Below are 19261 nucleotides of genomic sequence, written 5' to 3'. Positions count from 1 at the left end.
AAATGTCTCTTCATAGAGGGTAACTGGTAGCCCAGATGGGGCCTTTGTAGGAATTAAAAGACACAGACAGCTTTGTGCCAACATGCACAGCTCGGAAGTGGAATAGGCTGAGCTACACCCCCTTCTCGCCCCTTGGCTGCACACCCTTGAACAGGACTGATGTAGCATCATTCTGCACAATCTGTAAACTATCCTCAGAGGTTCTATCCTCAAAGGAAAGATGAAAGCAAAATGGGCTCACTGAGTCTTCTCTCCTGACCTCTTGTATCTGTTTAGCCTTAAGTGAACGCGATGACATGGCTCCCACTCCCATGGGTTACCTTCCTCAGCCATGATGGTGGTGATGGTATTATAACTCAGGGTCTGCCTGGGAGAAAGGAAGGACATGCTCAGCCTCTGAGTCAAGTCATGTCCATCTGTCTACCATTTACTCCATTGGCAAACATGTACCAAATACCTAGGACGTGCCAAGTACCACACTAAGCATTGGGAATGCAAAGCCTCCATCCTCAGGGATCTTATGTTGAGGTGGTGGAGACAGATATGCAATTCTTTGGGTATTTGTTTAAGGCAACCCTCATCTCCATTCCTATCCTCATCTTCTCAAGCATTTTGGTGGTTCCTAGATGCAGGGACCAGGTAGGAGCTGTCCTAGGATAGAAGGAAAGAGACACGGTCCATGTCCCACAGCTACTTATATTCTAGTTGGTGACCCATGTAAGTTAGAGTTCCTTGCCAACTGCTCCACAAGTTAGGTGACATGATTCTTTTGAGGAAAACACTCTGTTGACGGTGGGCACACAATGCTGACTTTCCTGACATAACCCACCAATGAGATGTTGGAGGGATGACCTGAGGGCCAATTTCAAACACTGGCAGCATTTTTCATGTTCTCCCCTGAGGACAGGCTGTGGGGCTGCTTTCATTTTCATCTGGGTGGTGAGGCCAATCCTGGGGACAGCATGCCTGTCAGTCTATGGGGTGCCTGTTCTCAGAAGAACCCAACAGGTCACCTTCTTCCACCTGACCCAGTCCCACTCTACAAAGCCACTTGCTGAGGGACCTCACTCCAGCTCCTTCCCCCATGCAAAGCTCTCCCAGGGTGCTGATGACCCATCGTCTCCTCAGCTTTTAGCAGCCCGCACGTAAGAAGTGGCCACGCACAGCATGGCTCTGCTTCTCTGTGGAATCATCATGGAAGACACTGCCCATAAAGCTGCTCAATGTCCCTAGTAGAAAATTGAATGCAGCTAACAACTTCAGAAGTTTAGGCTAGGAAAAGTTTCTCTTCCCTCAGCCTCCATTGCTTCCTGTTTTTAATCCAAAGAAAAACCATGTCTTCCTCTTTGCTTCAGTGGCTAGGAAGACTAATGCTAAATGATGTGCTCAACTAGAGCAGCTTCTCTTAGCCTAGATTCCTGACACTTTCATTCTCTTCTATCTGTGCGAGCACACATACATGCTCATGCTCACGCTTACACACAATAGTCCTATTTTCTCTCCATCCCTCTCTGGATGCAGATGGGGAAACATACCTACAGGGCTGAGTTGATTCATTCAACACACCTCCTGAGAGGCTCCCAAGAGCCGGGTATGGTGAGGAGGAAGGAACTTCTGCTTTCAGTCCAATAATAAAAGAAGAAGTCAATGCAAGGTGACCCACATGTGGTAGCAAAGGTCAGGAGTGATGAGCACTACAGGCCTTCAGGGAAGGGAGCATCACCATGATCTGGAGCAATTGGGAAAGGCTTCATGACAGGCTGGATGGGTGCAGAACGGGAACAAAGGGCTTAGAAGTCTGAGGACTTCTACAGAGTAAGGCAGGCGTGCCCCTCAACTCCTGGACACACATGGATTCTTGCATTCTTCTCTTGTTCGGATCAGGGACTGTACATAGATGCCACCCAGCTTCAGAACCTTCTCAACCAGGAGTTTCTCAAAGGTAAGGTCAGACCCACAGGCCTACTGGCCCCAACATCATCCCCACTGCTGAGCTAGTCTAGTGTCACCCCCACCCCTGACATTTCCATTTTCTCTGTTCTCTACCCCCAGGAACTTCAGGGGACACATTCTCTTTGGATGAGTGCCGGAGCATCGTGGCTCTGATGGATGTATCCTTTGCTGTGCACAACCCCCTCCCCCACACTTCTGCAGCTCTAAGAGCCCATCTGCTCTGTGGGCTTCCCTGGGGGGTCTAATTAGGATGTTAGGAACGCTTTTCACTCGCATTGTTTTCTCCTCTTTGGTTCTAAGGGCTCACCAAAGAGCCTGGGTTCCTGTGGATTCTATGCTGACCCACCACCTCTCCTGAACAATCACAGCAACAGTGTCAACGGTTACCATCTATCAGGCATCTTGGCATGCCAAGAATAGTACTGGGATGTCCACTTTTCCTTGTAGTTCTTGCAATAACCCTTAGATAGAAGAAGTATGATCCCTCACAGAGAGAGAGAGGGGAGTCCAGAGAGGCTAAACAGTTTGTTAAGTAATCACACAGCCAGTCAGCATTTGTGCCAGGATTTGAAGAGTGTTCAGCCCCCCAAAATCTGTGTCCTAACATCATTCTGTACTACCTTCTGGCAGCACCAATGGGGGCTGTTTTCCTCCCACCCCTCCCCTTAACCACCCGGTGGGTCTTCACTTTCCTTATTCAACAAGCCCCAACTCAGTAAAGATAACAACCTCTGAAACTTGGAGAAAACGCCCCGGTCTACACAGCAGCTGTACCCCCGTTAGTGCGGAGGCCGGGGCTGGAGCAATCCGTGGGCAAGAGCGGCCGGGCTGGGGATTGAACCCAGGGCTCCCGACTCCTGTCCTGACTGCCGCCCCCCCAGTGAGCCATTTCTCCCCAGGAGAGACTGGGCGTCTGCGGCCTCCCCGGGGTGAGACAGATCCCCGGCTCCTCCACTGTTAACAAGGCCCAGTTGGGAGGAGGCCGTGGTCGAGCCAGAGGGCCTCTTGAGGAAATCATAAATCAGGCCCCATCTCCGCTGGCCGTGGCTTGGAATCACCTGGCGACACTGCCCATGCCCTGCGGGTGAATCAGAGTGGCCCGCGGCCCCCCACAGCCCTGGACAGGTAACCCTGGGCTAGAGGCTGTCTGCCAGGCCCCTGCAAAGGCAGGTCTGTGCCCCCCCACCTCCCACCCACCGCTCCCCACCAGCAACTCCAAGGATGGGTTCTTCTCCTCACATTAGCTCTCATTAAACCTACTGTACTCCTCCGGGGTGAGCAGGGCTGGTTCTTGCGCCTTCCCTCCACTCACGTGCACCCTGGTGCTGCTTTAGGGGCTGCAGTGAGCCCTCGTGCTCCTCCCTCCTCTCCCCTGCCAGGGACCCCACTTCTCCTGGTGCAGGCCTTCTGGGCTTTGTCTTCCCTTGGCTGCGAGGGATGCTGACCCCCTTTTCTTGGGGCTGTTTCCTCCTTCTGGTTGTCCATTTTCCTTTGTAAAATAAAACGAAGCCAGGTCCCCACAGACACAGTGGGGCTGGCTAGGGTGGGGCCACATCCAGGTGACACTGGGCTGATGGTGTTACTAGTTTTTTTTTTTTTTTTAAGATTTTATTTATTTATGTATTCATGAGAGAGAGGGGCAGGCAGAGACACAGCAGAGGGAGAAGCAGGCTCCATGCAGGGAGCCCGACATGGGACTCGATCCCAGGTCCCCAGGATCAGGCCCTGGGCTGAAGGTGGCACTAAACCGTTGAGCCACCCGGGCTTCCCAAGATGGTGTTACTAGTTGATGGATGGACATGCTCCTGGCTCTGTCACGGGGCTTCTGCTCCCTGCATGCTGCACAGTTAACTCTTAACTTCCCACCAGCTGAATACAAATGGGCGGCTCGAGGAAGAGGAGTTTGCGAGGCTCTGGGGCCGCCTTGTCAACTGCCAGGTACCGGCATGTTCTCTTTTTGTCCAGCTTAGCAAATATCTACTGGGTGTCCCACATGCACAAGGTTGAGGGCTGTGAAAGAAGAGGAACCCAGCCCTGCCCTCAAGGAGGCTCACATTTTGTTCAGGGAGACTACACACACCACTAGAAGACACATGGCAGTGCCCGAGCAGTGGAGGAATGCTCTAGGAGGTTGAAAGAGAGAGGGGTCACCGTGAACTGTGGCTAAGGCCGCCAGCTAGCATCACCCTCCCCACTTCTCCCCTGGCTCCCTGAGACATTCCCCCCAGTACACTTGTTCATCTCCCTCCCTTTCTGTCCATCTGCCAGTTAGGACAAAATCACAGAGGTAGCCTCAGCATGGCCTCACCATTGTTCCCAGGACAAGGTCTAACCTCATCAGCGGTGTGCACAACATCCTTGAGCTGGGACCCTACTTTGGGGTCCAGGAGGAGCCTTTGTATTTATCCCACTCGCTCCTTTAGACCCCAGCTGTGATACTCTGAGGCTGGCCAGGACCATTCACCCCGACTGTCCAGCCTTTAGAGTCGCTTCCTGTGAGGTTTCACCTGCCACTAGGCCCAAGTTACTTCCCTCTCAGCTTCTAATGCTTGAACCCACAATAATGTGATAAAGTGTTCCCACGGGGCTATACAAGGATGTATCACCTGTCCCTGGCAGGGTCATTTGGCTTCTCACAGGGCATCGTAATGGCTGGTATGTCTCCCACCCACCATTAGACTGCAGGGCAGGGGCTTCCTCACATTCATCTGCTTCCCCCAGCATCTTTCTTAATGTCTAGTATACAGCAGGCACTCAAAAATGCTGAACAAATGACCAAACTAATGATTTACCAAACGAGTGAATCCCAGTTGAGAGCTTTCTTTAGACTCACCAAAACCAAATAAGGCGCCCAAACTCGTTCTTGGGCTGCTATTTCATAGTAACTGTTGCCCTGTGGGCCTGGGTCACACACCTGCTGGGGGTAGGTTGCCTTGGAACAACTCCTGCGGGGCGGCTGAGCAGAGACCCAGATGGGAAGCCTGAGTCTGGTCGTGTGGCAACTGCATGCTTCCTCCCAGAAAGTCACCTGTCCGAGCTCCTATTTGTCACCCAGGAAGTGTGGTGTTGATCAGGATTCCGATGAAAACCAGGGAGAGATAGAAAAGTCCAGGGTGCACAGAAAGCCACCATCTCCTGGGTCTGGGCCAGGACCCAGGACACAGCACCCACCTGCCTGCTATACAAGCACTCACTACCGTGCAAGGCATGTTCCTAAGCTCTTTGTAACGATGTGCTCCTTGTCCCTAGCAGCAGTCCTGTAAGGCAGGTACTGTACTTGCTGCTGTGCTGCAGGTAGGGAAACCGAGGCCTGGAAAGATTAAGTCACTCGAGACTAAGTCATTTAAACCCAGTGGTTTGGTTGCAAAATCTGTGCTTTTAACCACCACCTGAAACAGTCTTGAGCACTCTACACCTCCTGAATGCAGCAAGCTGCCCCGTGTCAGGAGCCCAATCTAGGAGGTAGGGAAGGAAAGAAAGGGGGTTGGGAGAGAGGAACCCCCAGCCCCACAGCGGGTAGCCAGGGTGGTTGGCTTCACCAGGCAGAGCCCACTCCTGCCTCCCCGGGCACTGAGCTGAGCTGGCTCTGAGCTGGAGCCACTCCTGGTGTATTGAAGCAGTCTCCAGGGATGAAAAAAGGGATTTCTAGGACCCCTCTCTACCGGGACATCCTCTTTAAGGTGACCGAGGGCACTCATATGGACTTCTTGCTTCCTTTCCCAAATTAGAGTGTTTTCCAGATCATCCAGAAGCGCTCTGGAGTTTTTCTGGGTTTGGATTTGTGGAAGGCTATGACGGATACAGGTAAAGCAGGGGCCTCCCAGTGCCGTCATGATCGGGGGCAGTGGTAATGGTGATGTGTGTGTGTGTGTGTGTGTGTGTGTGTGTGTGTGTGAGAGAGAGAGAGAGAGAGAGAGAGAGAGAGAGAGCAGTGCCCACCACTCACGTGCTGTAGGCAAGGCTGGTGCAGGAGAGCTGGGTAGTCAGGAGAGAGCGGATGTCAGCCTTGGTGTTCTCCCTTGATTTCCACCAGCTTCTGTGGGCTTCTAGGCTCAGGACTCAGACACCATCCTCCCCAACCTAAGATCTCCTGTGCCAGTCAGTTTTCCCAATTACCTTTTGTCTCCAAACGGCTCTGTGTGAAAATCACCCCACATCACTGATACCCCACCAGAACTCAAGCTTGCTTTAGAGACACTTCCATCCCAACATGTGAGCTGTCAGGGTTAAACACCCACGAGCAGGTGGATGTGCTCTCCTCACAGGGCGTTTGGAGCCAAGTGCAATCAAATGACATGTGTCTACTTCAAGAAGGCAAGAGCATTCTGTCCTGGGATGATGATAAGGAGACTGTAGGGTGCCTAAGAGCTTCAGCTCTTTCAGGGAGAGCTCGTACTTATGTCATCTTGTTTAATTGTCTGAGTTACTCTGTGAGCAAGAGTCATTGTCTGTCCTGTGCCAGTGGAGGAAATGCATCACCAGAAGGTTAAGTCAGGAAGCACATCTTCCTGGAGAAAATGTAGGATCGGATTCCCTTAGGTAAATGATGGGAGGAGAGGCTCCATGGTTCCTCCTCCTATGGCTCCCAGAGGGGAGGGCAGGGAGAAGCGTCTTCCTACCTTAGCATCTGTTCTCCCCTTAATTCTTCATAGCAGAGAGCAGTGGTTCTCAAACTCAAGTGTGCACTGGAACCATCTGGAAGCTTTCTAAAGCACAGATTGATGAGCTTCATCCCTCACCCCAAATCTCTGATTCAAGAGGGCTTGAGTGGGGCTCAAGAATTTATATTTCTAAGAGGTTTCCAAGTGAGGCTGATGCCCTTTGTCTGGGGACCGTACATTGAGAACCCTGGAATAGTTATAGAAAGATGAAATCGTATAGGAGACCGCACTAATGACTCCAGAATAATAAAAGGGAGACAGATAGAGAAGAGTTGGAATCCAACTAGAAATTCTCCAAGGAGCAAGTAGATAACTGAAAGGGGTAATGGAGTTAACCGTAAGAAAAGAGGGTGATTTTTGAATGTGACAAGCTCGAGAGTGCAGGCCTATCTAACCAAAGGCATTCAAATTCATATTTTATTAATGCTGCTGGAGAAACCAGATGTCTCTGGTGCATGGGGCCCATGGACCACCAGGCTCACCTCCTTGATGGATGGTTTGGCTTGCAAGGGTCTGCTTGTCCTCCAGAGCTTGTAGACATGGCCATCTGCCAGTTTGCTGTTGTCTGCTTTGGGGTTGGTGCCTCCTGGAGCTCGTAACTAGAGGTGCAAGACAAGCAGGCCTGAAGAAACCAAGGTGCCTGTGTGTTGCCCACCTGTAGCCACCTTCTGAGCATGGTCTCCTCTCTGAGGACCAGCTTCTTTCCTGATCTACCAACTTAGGACTTAATCTCCCACTTCCAGGAACCATACTTGCTCACACTAGCAGCATTCACACCTAAGACCCACAGGCAGTCCTGGGGTTGAGAAACAAGGTCATTTTAAGGTCACCAGCAGAGACAGGCCTGACAAAGGCAGGGCTGGGAGCTTCCAGGTGTTCTGGAAGCTCCCAGTTCACATGGGAATTATCCAGTGATTGTGAAGGCTGATGTCTCCAGAGCAGTCAGTGTCTTGACTATCTGAAGTTGATATCTGGCCAAGCTCTAGTACAGTGTCACTGGGGCCCAGCAGCCAACAAGAAGGAGGCAGCTAGAGAACCAAGAAGTGGACTGAATGGGCCCCTGAGCCAAACTGAATAGGGAACAGTGGTGGAAGGCCACCACTCCAGGAAGGTTGCTCAGACTTGGCACATCAGAGGACCAGACCTGCTAGCACCCAGCCTCCTCCCACTCACTAACCCACCCCGTGGCCCAGATTTCCTTGCAGGGACCTCCATCAGCAATGAGCTACTGGATCTCATGATCCTCCGGTACAGTGACAACAGCGGCCGGGTCAGCTTCCCTAGCCTGGTCTGCTTCCTGTTGCGACTTGAAGCCATGGCAAGTAAGTGTCACCTGGGGGACATCCTGGAGACCTTTGCAATGACCAAAAAACACAGGAGAGGATCAGGAATGCACTACTGTCCCAAGGCCTGGGCAAGACCTCAGGTGCAGGGTGGGCTGTGGTCTTGCTCCAAGAGGCAGAGCCAACATTAGCCTGTGTAATGGTGGAGTTGGCTGGGTCCCCTGGGTCCCTTCTACACTCTTTCTGTCCAGGACATTCCCTTATTTCAGGTCTCTCATTTCCTCATCACCCTACTTACTGCCTCTTTCAGAAACAGGTTTTAACTCACTGAGTTCCCTCTCCATGTTGTTTATGGTTTAAACCTACTCCATAGTCTTGCAATGGATGATTGGGGTCTCTGCTGAAGGAATTCACACACAAGTGAATAGGTGAGGGCAGGAGGCTCCAGAAATTCAACTATGTATGTCAGATGTTTGGATACTTCTTAGCAGCCTACCCTTTTTTTTTTTTTCAATGAAGTCCTATGTAAAACCCCAAGCCATAATATATCTCGAGAGTTGTGTTGGGGTAGAAGTGGGGTCTTGCCTTATCCTAATCCTCACCCCATTCCTAGCAAGAGGCACCTCTATAAACTCCACAGCTCTGAGCCAAATAAAGACTGAGAGAACAGAGCCCTAGAAGCATAAAACAAAGAAGGACGAGGCATAAACCTCCAGAGATTTCTCAGTTGGACCAGGGAGCTTCCTGAAACTGTGCCCATAGAATACTTTATAACACAGACCCACATACCTCCTCAGCCATATACAGAAAAGTGCAGAGTGCAAGGGCACTAGAAGAGGGAGAGGTGAGTGAGGACCAGAGCAGTCAGAGAAAGCTGTCCCATAGGTGTGGGGTTTGGCTGAGAAGAGACAAGGAGGGAGGCCAGGCACACTGGAGAGAATGAGAGAGTACGCAGAAACACCGTGTTTGCTTTTATTTCCCTTGGCCTCTCCTGATTCCTCTCTTCCTCTTTAGAGACTTTCCAGAACCTCTCCAAGGATGGAATAGGACTCTACCTGACAAAAATGGAGGTGAGGTACCTTCCTGTCCCAGACACAGGGCACAGTCTCAGGCCACCTCTCCTCCTGATTCCAAGGAGCATTTTTCTCCCTGGGGATATTGGATAGTCTGTCAAAGGCCAGCCAAGCTGCCGGCCCCCCTGCCTCCAATTACTGCCTTTATATATTGCTGGCTGCCAAGGCTGCTTTAGGATCTTGGCAGACAGATTTTATTTTTTTCCAATAGCTTAATAAAGCAGAGGATTATGTGGGAGTCATAAATCCAGGAGGGAACTGAAGAACACCTGCTGAGCTCACTGTACATCAAACTTACTCCCAGTGAGCTTTAGAAAGAGCCTCTGGCCCAGCCAGCTGGTCAACCCCAGCTATCCCTCTCTCTGTCTAGCTACTCAAGTAGCAAAAGATACGCTGTAATGGGGGCTTGAGGCTTCCTTCTGGGGTGGAATTAGCTGGAAATGTTGAGATCTCTGAGACTAGACTGAGAGGGAAGAGGGTACCATTTATCCTGCTCTGTATTAAGGGAACGAATTTAAAGCTATGTCATAATGAAGATGCTTATTTCTCAGTGGATGAACCTGGTCATGTACAACTGAAGCAAGGAGTAGAGCAGACCCCAGAGTCCAGGTAAGACATGGCAGCTCTAGAATCATTTCCTTCTAGAAACACATTTCCTCGTCTCCCCCAAGACTGCACACTAGACTCTTGCCCTGGAAACAGCCTCCCTAGAGATTATAGAGTCCTTATCTGTGTGAACCAACGCTCAACCTCTCAGGGCCCCTGAATTTCAAAGCCAGTGCTGTAGGCTTCAGCCAAGCCATGGATCGAATGAGCAGTGGGCATTTATGAAAGAGTGTGGCCTGAAAGTCATGAGTGAGAGATTTAGAATTCTTATTTATTCACTTATTTTTATTGAGCTATAATTGACTTTTAATAATGTATTAGTTTTAGGTATACAATATAATGATCTGATATATGTATATATTGTGGAGTGATCACCATAGTAAGTCTGGTTAACATCCATCACTGCACACAGTTACACAGTTTTTTCCTTGTGACGAGAACTTTTATGATTTACTCTTAGCAACTTCCAAGTACATATGCAATACAGTATTGTTAACTATAGTCACAGCTCTGAACATCACATCCCCAGGACTTAATTATCTTATGATTGGCAGTTTGTACCTTTAGACCATCTTTTGCCCACCCTTCCACCTCCTACTTCTAGGAACCATCGATCTGTTCTATCTATGAGTTTTGTTTTTACATTCCACATATAAGTAAGATCATGCAGCATTTGTCTTTCTCTGATTTATTTCACTTACCATAATGCCCTCAAGGTAGGTCCCTCCGTGTTGTCCTTTTCTGTGGCTGAATAATAGTTCTTTGCATTAAAATAGATTTTCATCATCCATCTATCTGTTTGGTGGACACTTAGGTTGTTTCCATGTCTTGCCTGTTGTAAGTAATGCTGCAGTGAACATGGGCTGCACATAACTTTTTAAGTCAGTGTTCTTGCTTCCTTCAGATAAATACCCAGAAGTAGTTGCCAGATCATATGATAGTTCTGCTGTTAATTTTTTGAGGGACCTCCATACTGTTTTCAACAGTGGCTGCATCAATTTACATCCCCATCAAGAGTACACGAGGGTTCCCTTTTCTCTACAGCCTTGTGAACACATGTTATATCTTGTCTTTTCTCAAATAGCCATTCTAACCCGTGTGAGGTGATAACTCACTGTGGTTTGGATTTATACTTCCCTGATTACTAGAATGTTCTACCTTTTCATGCACCTGTTAGCCATTTGTATGTCTTCTTTGGAAAAATGTCTCTTGGTCTTACTTGATTATTTTTGCTTTTGTCGCTTTGGCTTTTGGTGTCAAATCCAAAAAGTCATTGCCAATACCCACGTCAAGGAGCTTATCCCCAATGTTTTCTTCTAGGAGTTTTATGGTTTCAGGCCTTACATTCAAGTCTTTAATCCTTTTTTTTAGTTGGTTTTTGTATGTGGTGTAAAATAGTGGCTCAGTTTCATTCTATAATTCTTAATTTGAAATTCCAAAGAGGAAAGGAAGGCAATCACTCATCACAGGAAAGGCTAATGTGTGGAGCAGTAGAAATGATCAGACCCTGGGGAGATGAGAACTGGGTCCAGCCTCAGATCTACCATTGCCTCACTGTGCAGCTGTTCACACATCTGTAGGCATCATCAACATCTATACCTCTAGCATAAGCGTGCTGAAAAATTAATGCCCATGTCACATTTCTTCTACATGATTATTTTCAGGGAACAGACTCTAGAGATACATAGTCCATACCCCAGACTACTTTAACAGCAGCCCCAACAATCTGCCAGAACCTTCCAGGACTGGGGTGCTCAAAATTTTGTGTTCCCCATTGTTGGATATTTCCAGGTGTTAGGTGGTTTTTGTTTTGTTTTGTTTTGTTTTGTTTTTAATCTCGAGGCAACAATCTATTTCCCTGGAACACCCCTCCCGCCCCCATGCTTCAAGTTCTACTCTGGACCACTGTAGAAAAAAGACTGCACGTGCCAGACCTTCACATACTTGCAGACAACTCTGCTGCCTCACCAAGGCCTGTCTTTTTTTTTTTTTTTAAAGATTTTATTTATTCATGAGAGACACAGGGAGAGAGAGACAGGAAGAGTCACAGGCAGAGGGAGAAGCAGGCTCCATTCAGGGAGCCTGATGTGGGACTCGATCCCAGGACCCCAGGATCAGGCCCTGGACTGAAGGCAGGCGCCAAACCGCTGAGCCACCCAGGGATCCCCAAGGCCTGTCTTTTTACTTAGTCCTCTTGATTCTTATCTGAGACCTATTGGTGGCCTTTTCTATATGCCAATGTCCCTTTGAAATACACAGTTCTGCTATGCAGCAGTCTTGTAATCAGCATATTTGGGGACCCTATAATTTTTGTAGGGCATTTGTTGAATCTCCCAACTGTGTACCTTGAAATCAAGAGACAGACACTCTCTCCATAAAGAAATGATATTTTAGCATTAATATTTCCTGATGAACTCTTGGTGCTTCTTAATAAATACAAGTTAACAAACATTCGGAGATCAAAGTTAATTAGATTCACCTGTATTTTCTTGAATTCTCCTTTCATATCTTTTTAAAAAATAGGGCATTTGAATATTTCCCATTTCTAGTCTGCCTGATTTCCTATTCCAATCTGCATGCTTTCTAATGTCAGGAATGATTCTTCAATTGTATCTTTAAGCTAATTTAGCATGCAGGACCTAAAGCTTGAACTTTTAAAATAACTGGACTGTTTCTCATTATCCTCTCTCCTATATAGGGTCCCAATTCCCTCTCAACTAATTTTTCTATACTTCCTGTTCTGAACATTGTGTAAGAAGGAAGTATAATATAAGATGCATGGTTATGTGTGTTTCAGTCTTTTTCATTAACACCTGTCATCATCATCCCTAAGAGTGCTCCCTATCTTCCTTATTAATCACTGCCCTCTGACATCATATTCTTAAAGTAGATCCACTCACTCTTGGGTGATGGGTTGCTATGCAGAACTGGAGGCAGGAAGATAAAGAAGTTCTGCTTCCAAATCTACAAACTCACCTTCATCTATAACCATCTCCCACCTTCCTCCTGTTGTGCTAGAGGGCGTATGTCTCTGAGGATGTTCTGGATCTCATTACCTTCTCCCTTCATAAGGACCCAATAGAATGAATTCTCTCCTCTGTATTCTGAATACTAAATCTCTCATCTGGAGTCTTCCAACTCCCATCAAAACATGCTTATTCTTTAAATTTCCTCCATCCGTATTCCCTTCCAGCTACAACTCCCTCTCCTCCCTTTACAACCAAACTTCATATAAGAGCTAATTGTCTCCACATCTTCTCCTCCCACATTCCCCTCCAAATTACTTCAATTTGGATTTCTCAGACATCATCTCTCTCCCTGACTTTTGCATTGGCCCCCTATCTGATTTTCCTATATCCACTTCCTTCGCTCAAGTTAATTTCCTACAGTCTAAGCACACTTTTTAAAATTCACATCCAATCATTGCATTCCCCTTGTTAAAACCCTTCAACGTCTTCCTATTTACTATTCAGGAAAAGTTTAAAGTCATGAACGTGGCCTGTATCACCTGGCCTCTGCCCACTTACCTAACCATACCTTGCATCTCTCCTTCCTGCATTCTACTTCCACCATGCCAGCATTACCTTTTTTCCCCTCCAATGTTTCATTCTTTTCCCAATCTCAGGTCCTTTGCCCCTACTGTCTGCTCAACCCTAAGGTTAGTTATATAAGTCCTGATCTTTCGTGCCTTAACCGCATTGGGTTCTCATATTATTTACTCACTATCACACTGCCTGGATCATGACATTCAGAACCCTTTATTGTTGTATTTACCCACTCATTATGTTTTCTAGGGCCTTATTGAAATGTGATTCACACATCATATGGTTTATCCATTTACGATATAGAGTTCAGTTGCTTTCAGTGTAGTCACAGAGCCATGCAACCATCACCACAATATAACTTTAGAACATTTTTGATCACCGCACAAAGGAACCCCATGTCCAACAGCAGTCACTTCCTATGTTTGCTCTACCTTCTAGTCCTGGGAAACCACTAATCTGCTTTCTAAATCTATTGATTTCCCTGTTCTGGACAGTTTACATAATTGGAGTCCTGTAACATGTGATCTATTTCTTTCGTCCATGTGGTAGTATGTATCAAGATTTCATTTCTTTTTAGTGCCAATTTCTTTTTAGTGATGTTTCATTTTGTAAGTATACCATCTTTTATTCATCCATTCATCGGTTGATGGACATTTATTTAGGTTGTTTCTACTTTCTGCCTGTTGTGGATAATTCTGCTATGGTTGTTTGTATACAGGTTTTTGCATCGATATGTTTGCATTTTGCTTGTGTGTATACTGAGGAGTGGAATTGCTGGGTCATGATAACTCTTGTGGTAACATTTTTAGGGAATGCTTTCCAAAGCCATTGCACCATTTTGCACTCCCACGAGCAGTGAATGAGAATTCTGACTTGTCTGCATCCTTGCCAACTTGTCATTTTTATTATAGCCGTCCTACAGAGTGTAAAGTGAGAGCTCATGGTGGTTTTGGTTTGCAGTTCCTTGACTGCTCATGATGTTGAACATCTTTTCAGTGCTACTGACCATTTGTATATCTTCCTTGGAGAAATGTCTATTCAGGTCCCTTGTTCATTTTTAAATTGGTTTATTTAACTTTTTTTAACCTACTTGTCAGAGTTCTTTATATATATATATATATATTCATTCTAGTTATAAGTCCCTTATCACCTATGTGATTTTCAAAGATTTTCTTGCATTGTAGGTTGTCTGTTAAGTTTCTTGGTTATATCATTTATAGAACACAAGTTTTTAATTTTGATGAAGCCCAATTTACCTACTTTTTTGTGTCACTTGAAACTTTTAGTGTTATATACAAGAAATCATTACCTCATCTAAGAACATGAATATTTACTCCTGTATTTTTCTCCTAAAAGTTTTCTAATTTATCTAATACATTTAGGTATTTGATCCTTTCTGAGGTATTTTTTTTTACATGGTGTGATGTAGAGTCCAACTTCATTCTTTTGCAAGTGTATATCCAATTGTCCCAGCACCTCTTGTTGAAAAGACTCTTCTTTGCCCCATTTTATTGTCTTAGCACCCTTTTCAAAAGTCAATTTATCATAATGTAAGGATTTATTTCTGAATTTTCCATTATGTTCCATTGATCTATATGTCTGTCCTTATGCCAGTACCACATTGTGTTGATTACTATAGTTTTGTAGTAAGTTTTGAAATCAGGAAGCATGAGTCTTCCAGCTTGGTTTCCTTTTTCAAGATTGCTTTGGTAATTCTGGGTTCCTTGCTTTTACATATGAATTTTAAGATCAACTTGACAAATTTTGCAGGAAAAAAAAGGCAGCTGAGATTTTGATAGCAATTACATAAATCTGTAGATCAATCCAGAGAGTATTGTCAACTTCACAATCTAAAGCCTTCTGGTCTGTGAACATGAGACTTCTCTCCATTGTTTTAGTTTTTTATTTCTTTCAGCAATGTTTTATTGTTTTCAATGTAGAAGTTCTACACTTCCTTAGTTCAATTTATTCCTAAGTATTGTATTTTTGATGCTATTATAAATAATATCATTTTCAGATGTTTCATTGCTAATATATAGAAATAAAATTGATTTTTGTATATTGATCTTACATTCTTCTACCATGCTGAACTCATTTATTAGTTCTAATGGTTTTTAGGGGATTCCTTAGGGTTTTATATCCATAAAATCATGTCATCTGTAGAACTGCAAGTAGTTTTATGTCTTCCATTCCAATCTGGATGCCTTTTTTATTTTTCTTACCTAATTTTCTTGGCTAGAACTTCTAGGACAATGCTGACTAAAGGTGAATAAAGCAGACACCTTTGTCTGCTTGGTGTTCCTGATGTTGGGAGAATACACTCTTACCAATAAGTATAATGTTACCTGTGGGATTTTCATAGATTCTATTTGTCAAGCTGAGGAAGTTCCCCCTCAATTTGTAGTTTGCTGATTCAACACACTTTTAATTACTTGCTTGATGTCTCTATTCCCTGCTGGACTGTAAGCTTAGGTATGTCTTTTTGTTGCTATCTCTTAGCACGCCGCAAAAAGCCTGGCATAGAGGAACCACTCAATAACAATTTCCCAAATGACTGAAAGAAATTGCCCTTTCAGGTTCATGTCTTCCTTTGTTTGTTCTTGTCCCAATTTTTATAAATGTTGTCTTCAACCCAGTTCTTCCTGCCATCAGCTATTTGTCTATTTCTTGCCTACCAGGATTACTGGAAAGCAGATAATTAACATTACCTTGTTCTAATCTCTAGGACGTCATGCTATATATATTTTTATAAAAGGCTTATTGTCTGACCTGTTGATCCTCTCATCCTTTTGAAAACTGCTTCCCTGAGTCCAGGGCACATTTCAACTCTGCCCAACACCCCTTTGTTTTGCTACTATGAAGTCAAAGTTACCTTCTTCCAGGATTTCCATCACTCCCAGGTTAGCAAAGAGACTCTCACTATTGGCCAGCATCCAATCCAGAGAAAAGTTCCCTTTCCTTGTTCATCTGACCCTCTGGGCAATGAAGCTGTCACTAGAACAAGTGAAGGCCTTGTCAGATGAGCTAAGTGAGCTTCTCCCCTGAGGTTGGGGTTGCTAAAGCCTCTTCATCAGCCTGCTTAGACCCACCAGGCAAGCTGGCATGTACTCCCATTGGGAGAACACTTCTGTTCCTCTCTCTCTTATCTCCAACCCATCTGTTCTACTCTCACTTAATAAATTAGGATATAGAAGTGTGTAACCAGACAACTCTTCTTCCTCCCCTCCCATCATACCTATTTCTTTTGAATGAAGCATGTACCCCCATTGTCATATTGCAGGCAATGTTTAGGTCAAAAAACGCTAATGCTCAATGTATTGGTATATGATGCTTGGAGAATTAAGGCTATTGTTGCCCTTATCTGCTTTCAAGTCCAGAGTAAGTAAGTAAGTAAATCAGTAAGGTGTAAGTCACACTCTGCTGAGAGTTTGTCTAGCTAATGTCATCTACATTCATGTTGGTCTACTCTCAGTATGGCAATAAAGTGCCTTACTCTAACAAGGTTATTATTTATAACAGTTTACTACTACATGGAAGTAAACTGTCCTAAGGAATGGGCCATTTTGTCCTACTCTGCATGAAGGTGACATCTCCTATTCTGCTTACCAAAGACATTCTTTTTGAGAGTTGAGAGTCTGGATTTGCTTCCAGGGAGGTGAAACTCTCCACTGCCTTGGCCAACATACACCTGGTGATTACTATAGAACCCAGCATATCCAGCCTTCCAAATCTGGCTTTTAAAAAGAACTGTATCCAACTAGAAAAAAAAATGACTTGAATACTCCAAGGGCATAAACCAAGAAGGAGGAAGAGTTGGCATCCAGGAAATAGGATCTAGTACTAGACCCTTCACTAACTAGGGAAGTCCCACAGAAAGAGAGAGGAAGAAGACCAACAGGGAGCAGAGTCATCTTTGGGGAAAATGGACCCAGTAGTTTATCTGATTACTTAATCATGGGTAAAATTGTGCTCAGAAGGATTTTAAAATTTTGCTGGAGAAATTTTGGAAGAATTATTAGGATAATGACAGAGACTAAGCAGATTTTTTCAATGAGGTAATTATTAACTCCTGAAGAACAAAGAGTTATAGAAAAAAAAGAAGTGATCCTGGAGTATTTTTTCACTCAGCAGTGAACTTGTACATACATAATTGTGATAAAATAAAAATGGAATATGGATTTAACAAAAAAATGTGACATAAATATATTGGAGAATGGAGGGGAGAAGTGCAGGTATAGAATGAGTTAAGAGCATGCCAGCCCAATTTCCCAGCATAAGAAGTCAGGCAATTAATCATGGACAAGTCCAGGGGTAACTGTGCAGGCATATCATAGGGAAATATTGAGGTACACATCAAAAGAAAGAGTCTGGAAAGAGGAATTTAGGGCATGAATGGGACAGAGGACTGCTGTTTTTTTCTTTCTGCCTTATTATACCGTTTTAAAATTCTACATGCTAGGCTGGACTTTTATGAAAAATAAGCAAGCTAGTAAATAGACTGAGAAAAGAGTTTTTAAGATTCAAGAAGAAAGAGATAGAGAAGAATCAAGTCTTAACCACAAGGCCAGGAATGCTAGCTGATTATAGTTGTAGCAAAAATGTCCACGCAAGAACATCACTTTAATCCAAGAGATGTACACTTGAGAAAAGCCACTCTTCTACAGCAGACCTTAGCTCTGCTGAAACAGAGGAAAGAGCTGCTGTCATTCTAGGTGCTCCTGGTCTCAGCCCTTCCAGCCTGCCCAGGAGGTCAGAAGAACATCTCCCAAACTTACCCTCCTTTCTGACACAGGCGCTCAGGTGCTCAGTGTGCCAGTTTGGACTAAGGACAGAGTAGGTGGTGGGTAGGGTGCCCCCGAGGAATTTTGGAGAAGGAGGTGGAGATATTCCTGCCCACTGGGGAGCCATGGAGGTGATGGAGCTGGTCCAGCCTCAACATCAGGTGGTACATACACTCCCTCTGTTGTCTCGTGATCCCAAACAGTATCTGTGGGAATGGGTCCAGGCCCCTGTGGTCACTCAAAGGAAGCAAAGCTTCTTTACTCACCTGGCCTTCTGCATTTGAGCATCTGTGCTTTCTCTAGGACAAGCTCCCAGTGATCCCTCAAGAATCTGGCTCTCATCACAATAATCTGCCCCCATGATTGTGATACGATGAAACCTGCTCTCCCTGAAATGTAGTCAAAGCTGCCTTCAAGGAACCAGGGCCAAGTCTTCAGCTGGGTCAGGCCCTAGTAAGCCTGAGGTCCCAGAGCAGATCCCCTGAACACTTCAGGACACCAGCCTCGGATACCCTGGAGGATGAAGCAGATGTTCCATTGTGTGGAAGAAGGAGAGAAGCTTCATCTCGGCTGCCTCCCTCCAGTCCAATTCATTTCTAGGAAAAGCCAGAATAAGCCAGTCTGCCCACCCACAGGGTGCTGGGGGCAACATGGGCACAGTCCGCTGGGCATTGCAAAATAATCATACTTCCCGCTGTCTGTATCCTGATTGTTTCACAGCCAAATGGCAAAATAAAGCACAGTTCCTATAAAGGTTTTGGACTCTGTGACAAATAGGATCATAATTCTGGATAAAAAAATGTTTGGGGAAGGAGAAATCCAGCCAGCAAGGCCAATGTCTCCATCCCTCTTTATTCATAAAGTTCTCTCTGAAAGAGCTTGGCCCACTACATCATAGACGAGTTTCCAGAGAGTAACCAGACCAGATCCCACTCAGGAGAATCTGTGGTTTGAGGCCACATTCCTGGAAGCATTCCCCAGTGGGAGAACCCTTACAAATATGTGTGTCGAGAGGACAGGAGGGAGGAGACTTTCTGAGCTGACACCATCAGAAGGCAGATGGTGTAGGGCAGGGATACGCCGTTGCAAACACCCGTGCTCAGGAATAAGGTCAACATTGGGAGGCGGACTCATCCTGGTACGAAGGACAAACATCAACTAACCTGCATCCCACAGGGCCTGATGCAAAGTGTTCATGATCATTTCGGCAGCATAGCAGGGACAGATGCACAGCAAAGCTTGGGGTCATCTTGCCTCCTTAACCAGTAATGGTTATCAGCATGGACTTAGGAGGTAGAGCTAATGCCTGAGGACCCTGAGTCCCGGGCTGTCAGACTGCTCTCTTAAGTAAGATTCCCT

At 45.7% G+C, this 19261-nt stretch overlaps 1 protein-coding gene across 1 annotated transcript in view; it reads left to right on the top strand.

Moving 5' to 3' along the window:
• CAPN13 (calpain 13) overlaps positions 1 to 18655 on the top strand; it is a 78425-nt gene extending 59770 nt beyond the window's left edge. The window contains exons 17-24 of the mRNA XM_035700510.2: positions 1885 to 1942; positions 2053 to 2111; positions 3823 to 3891; positions 5682 to 5757; positions 7808 to 7936; positions 8912 to 8967; positions 9522 to 9579; positions 18206 to 18655. Of these exons, the coding sequence (XP_035556403.2) occupies positions 1885 to 1942; positions 2053 to 2111; positions 3823 to 3891; positions 5682 to 5757; positions 7808 to 7936; positions 8912 to 8967; positions 9522 to 9548 (474 nt within the window). The 3' untranslated portion in view covers positions 9549 to 9579; positions 18206 to 18655. The remainder of the gene's footprint in view (positions 1 to 1884; positions 1943 to 2052; positions 2112 to 3822; positions 3892 to 5681; positions 5758 to 7807; positions 7937 to 8911; positions 8968 to 9521; positions 9580 to 18205) is intronic.
• The last annotated feature ends 606 nt before the right edge of the window (positions 18656 to 19261 follow it).

This window comes from Canis lupus, chromosome 17 (genome assembly GCF_003254725.2).
Source record: "Canis lupus dingo isolate Sandy chromosome 17, ASM325472v2, whole genome shotgun sequence".
Taxonomy (NCBI): domain Eukaryota; kingdom Metazoa; phylum Chordata; class Mammalia; order Carnivora; family Canidae; genus Canis; species Canis lupus.
This window is presented reverse-complemented; position numbering and strand designations above follow the sequence as displayed.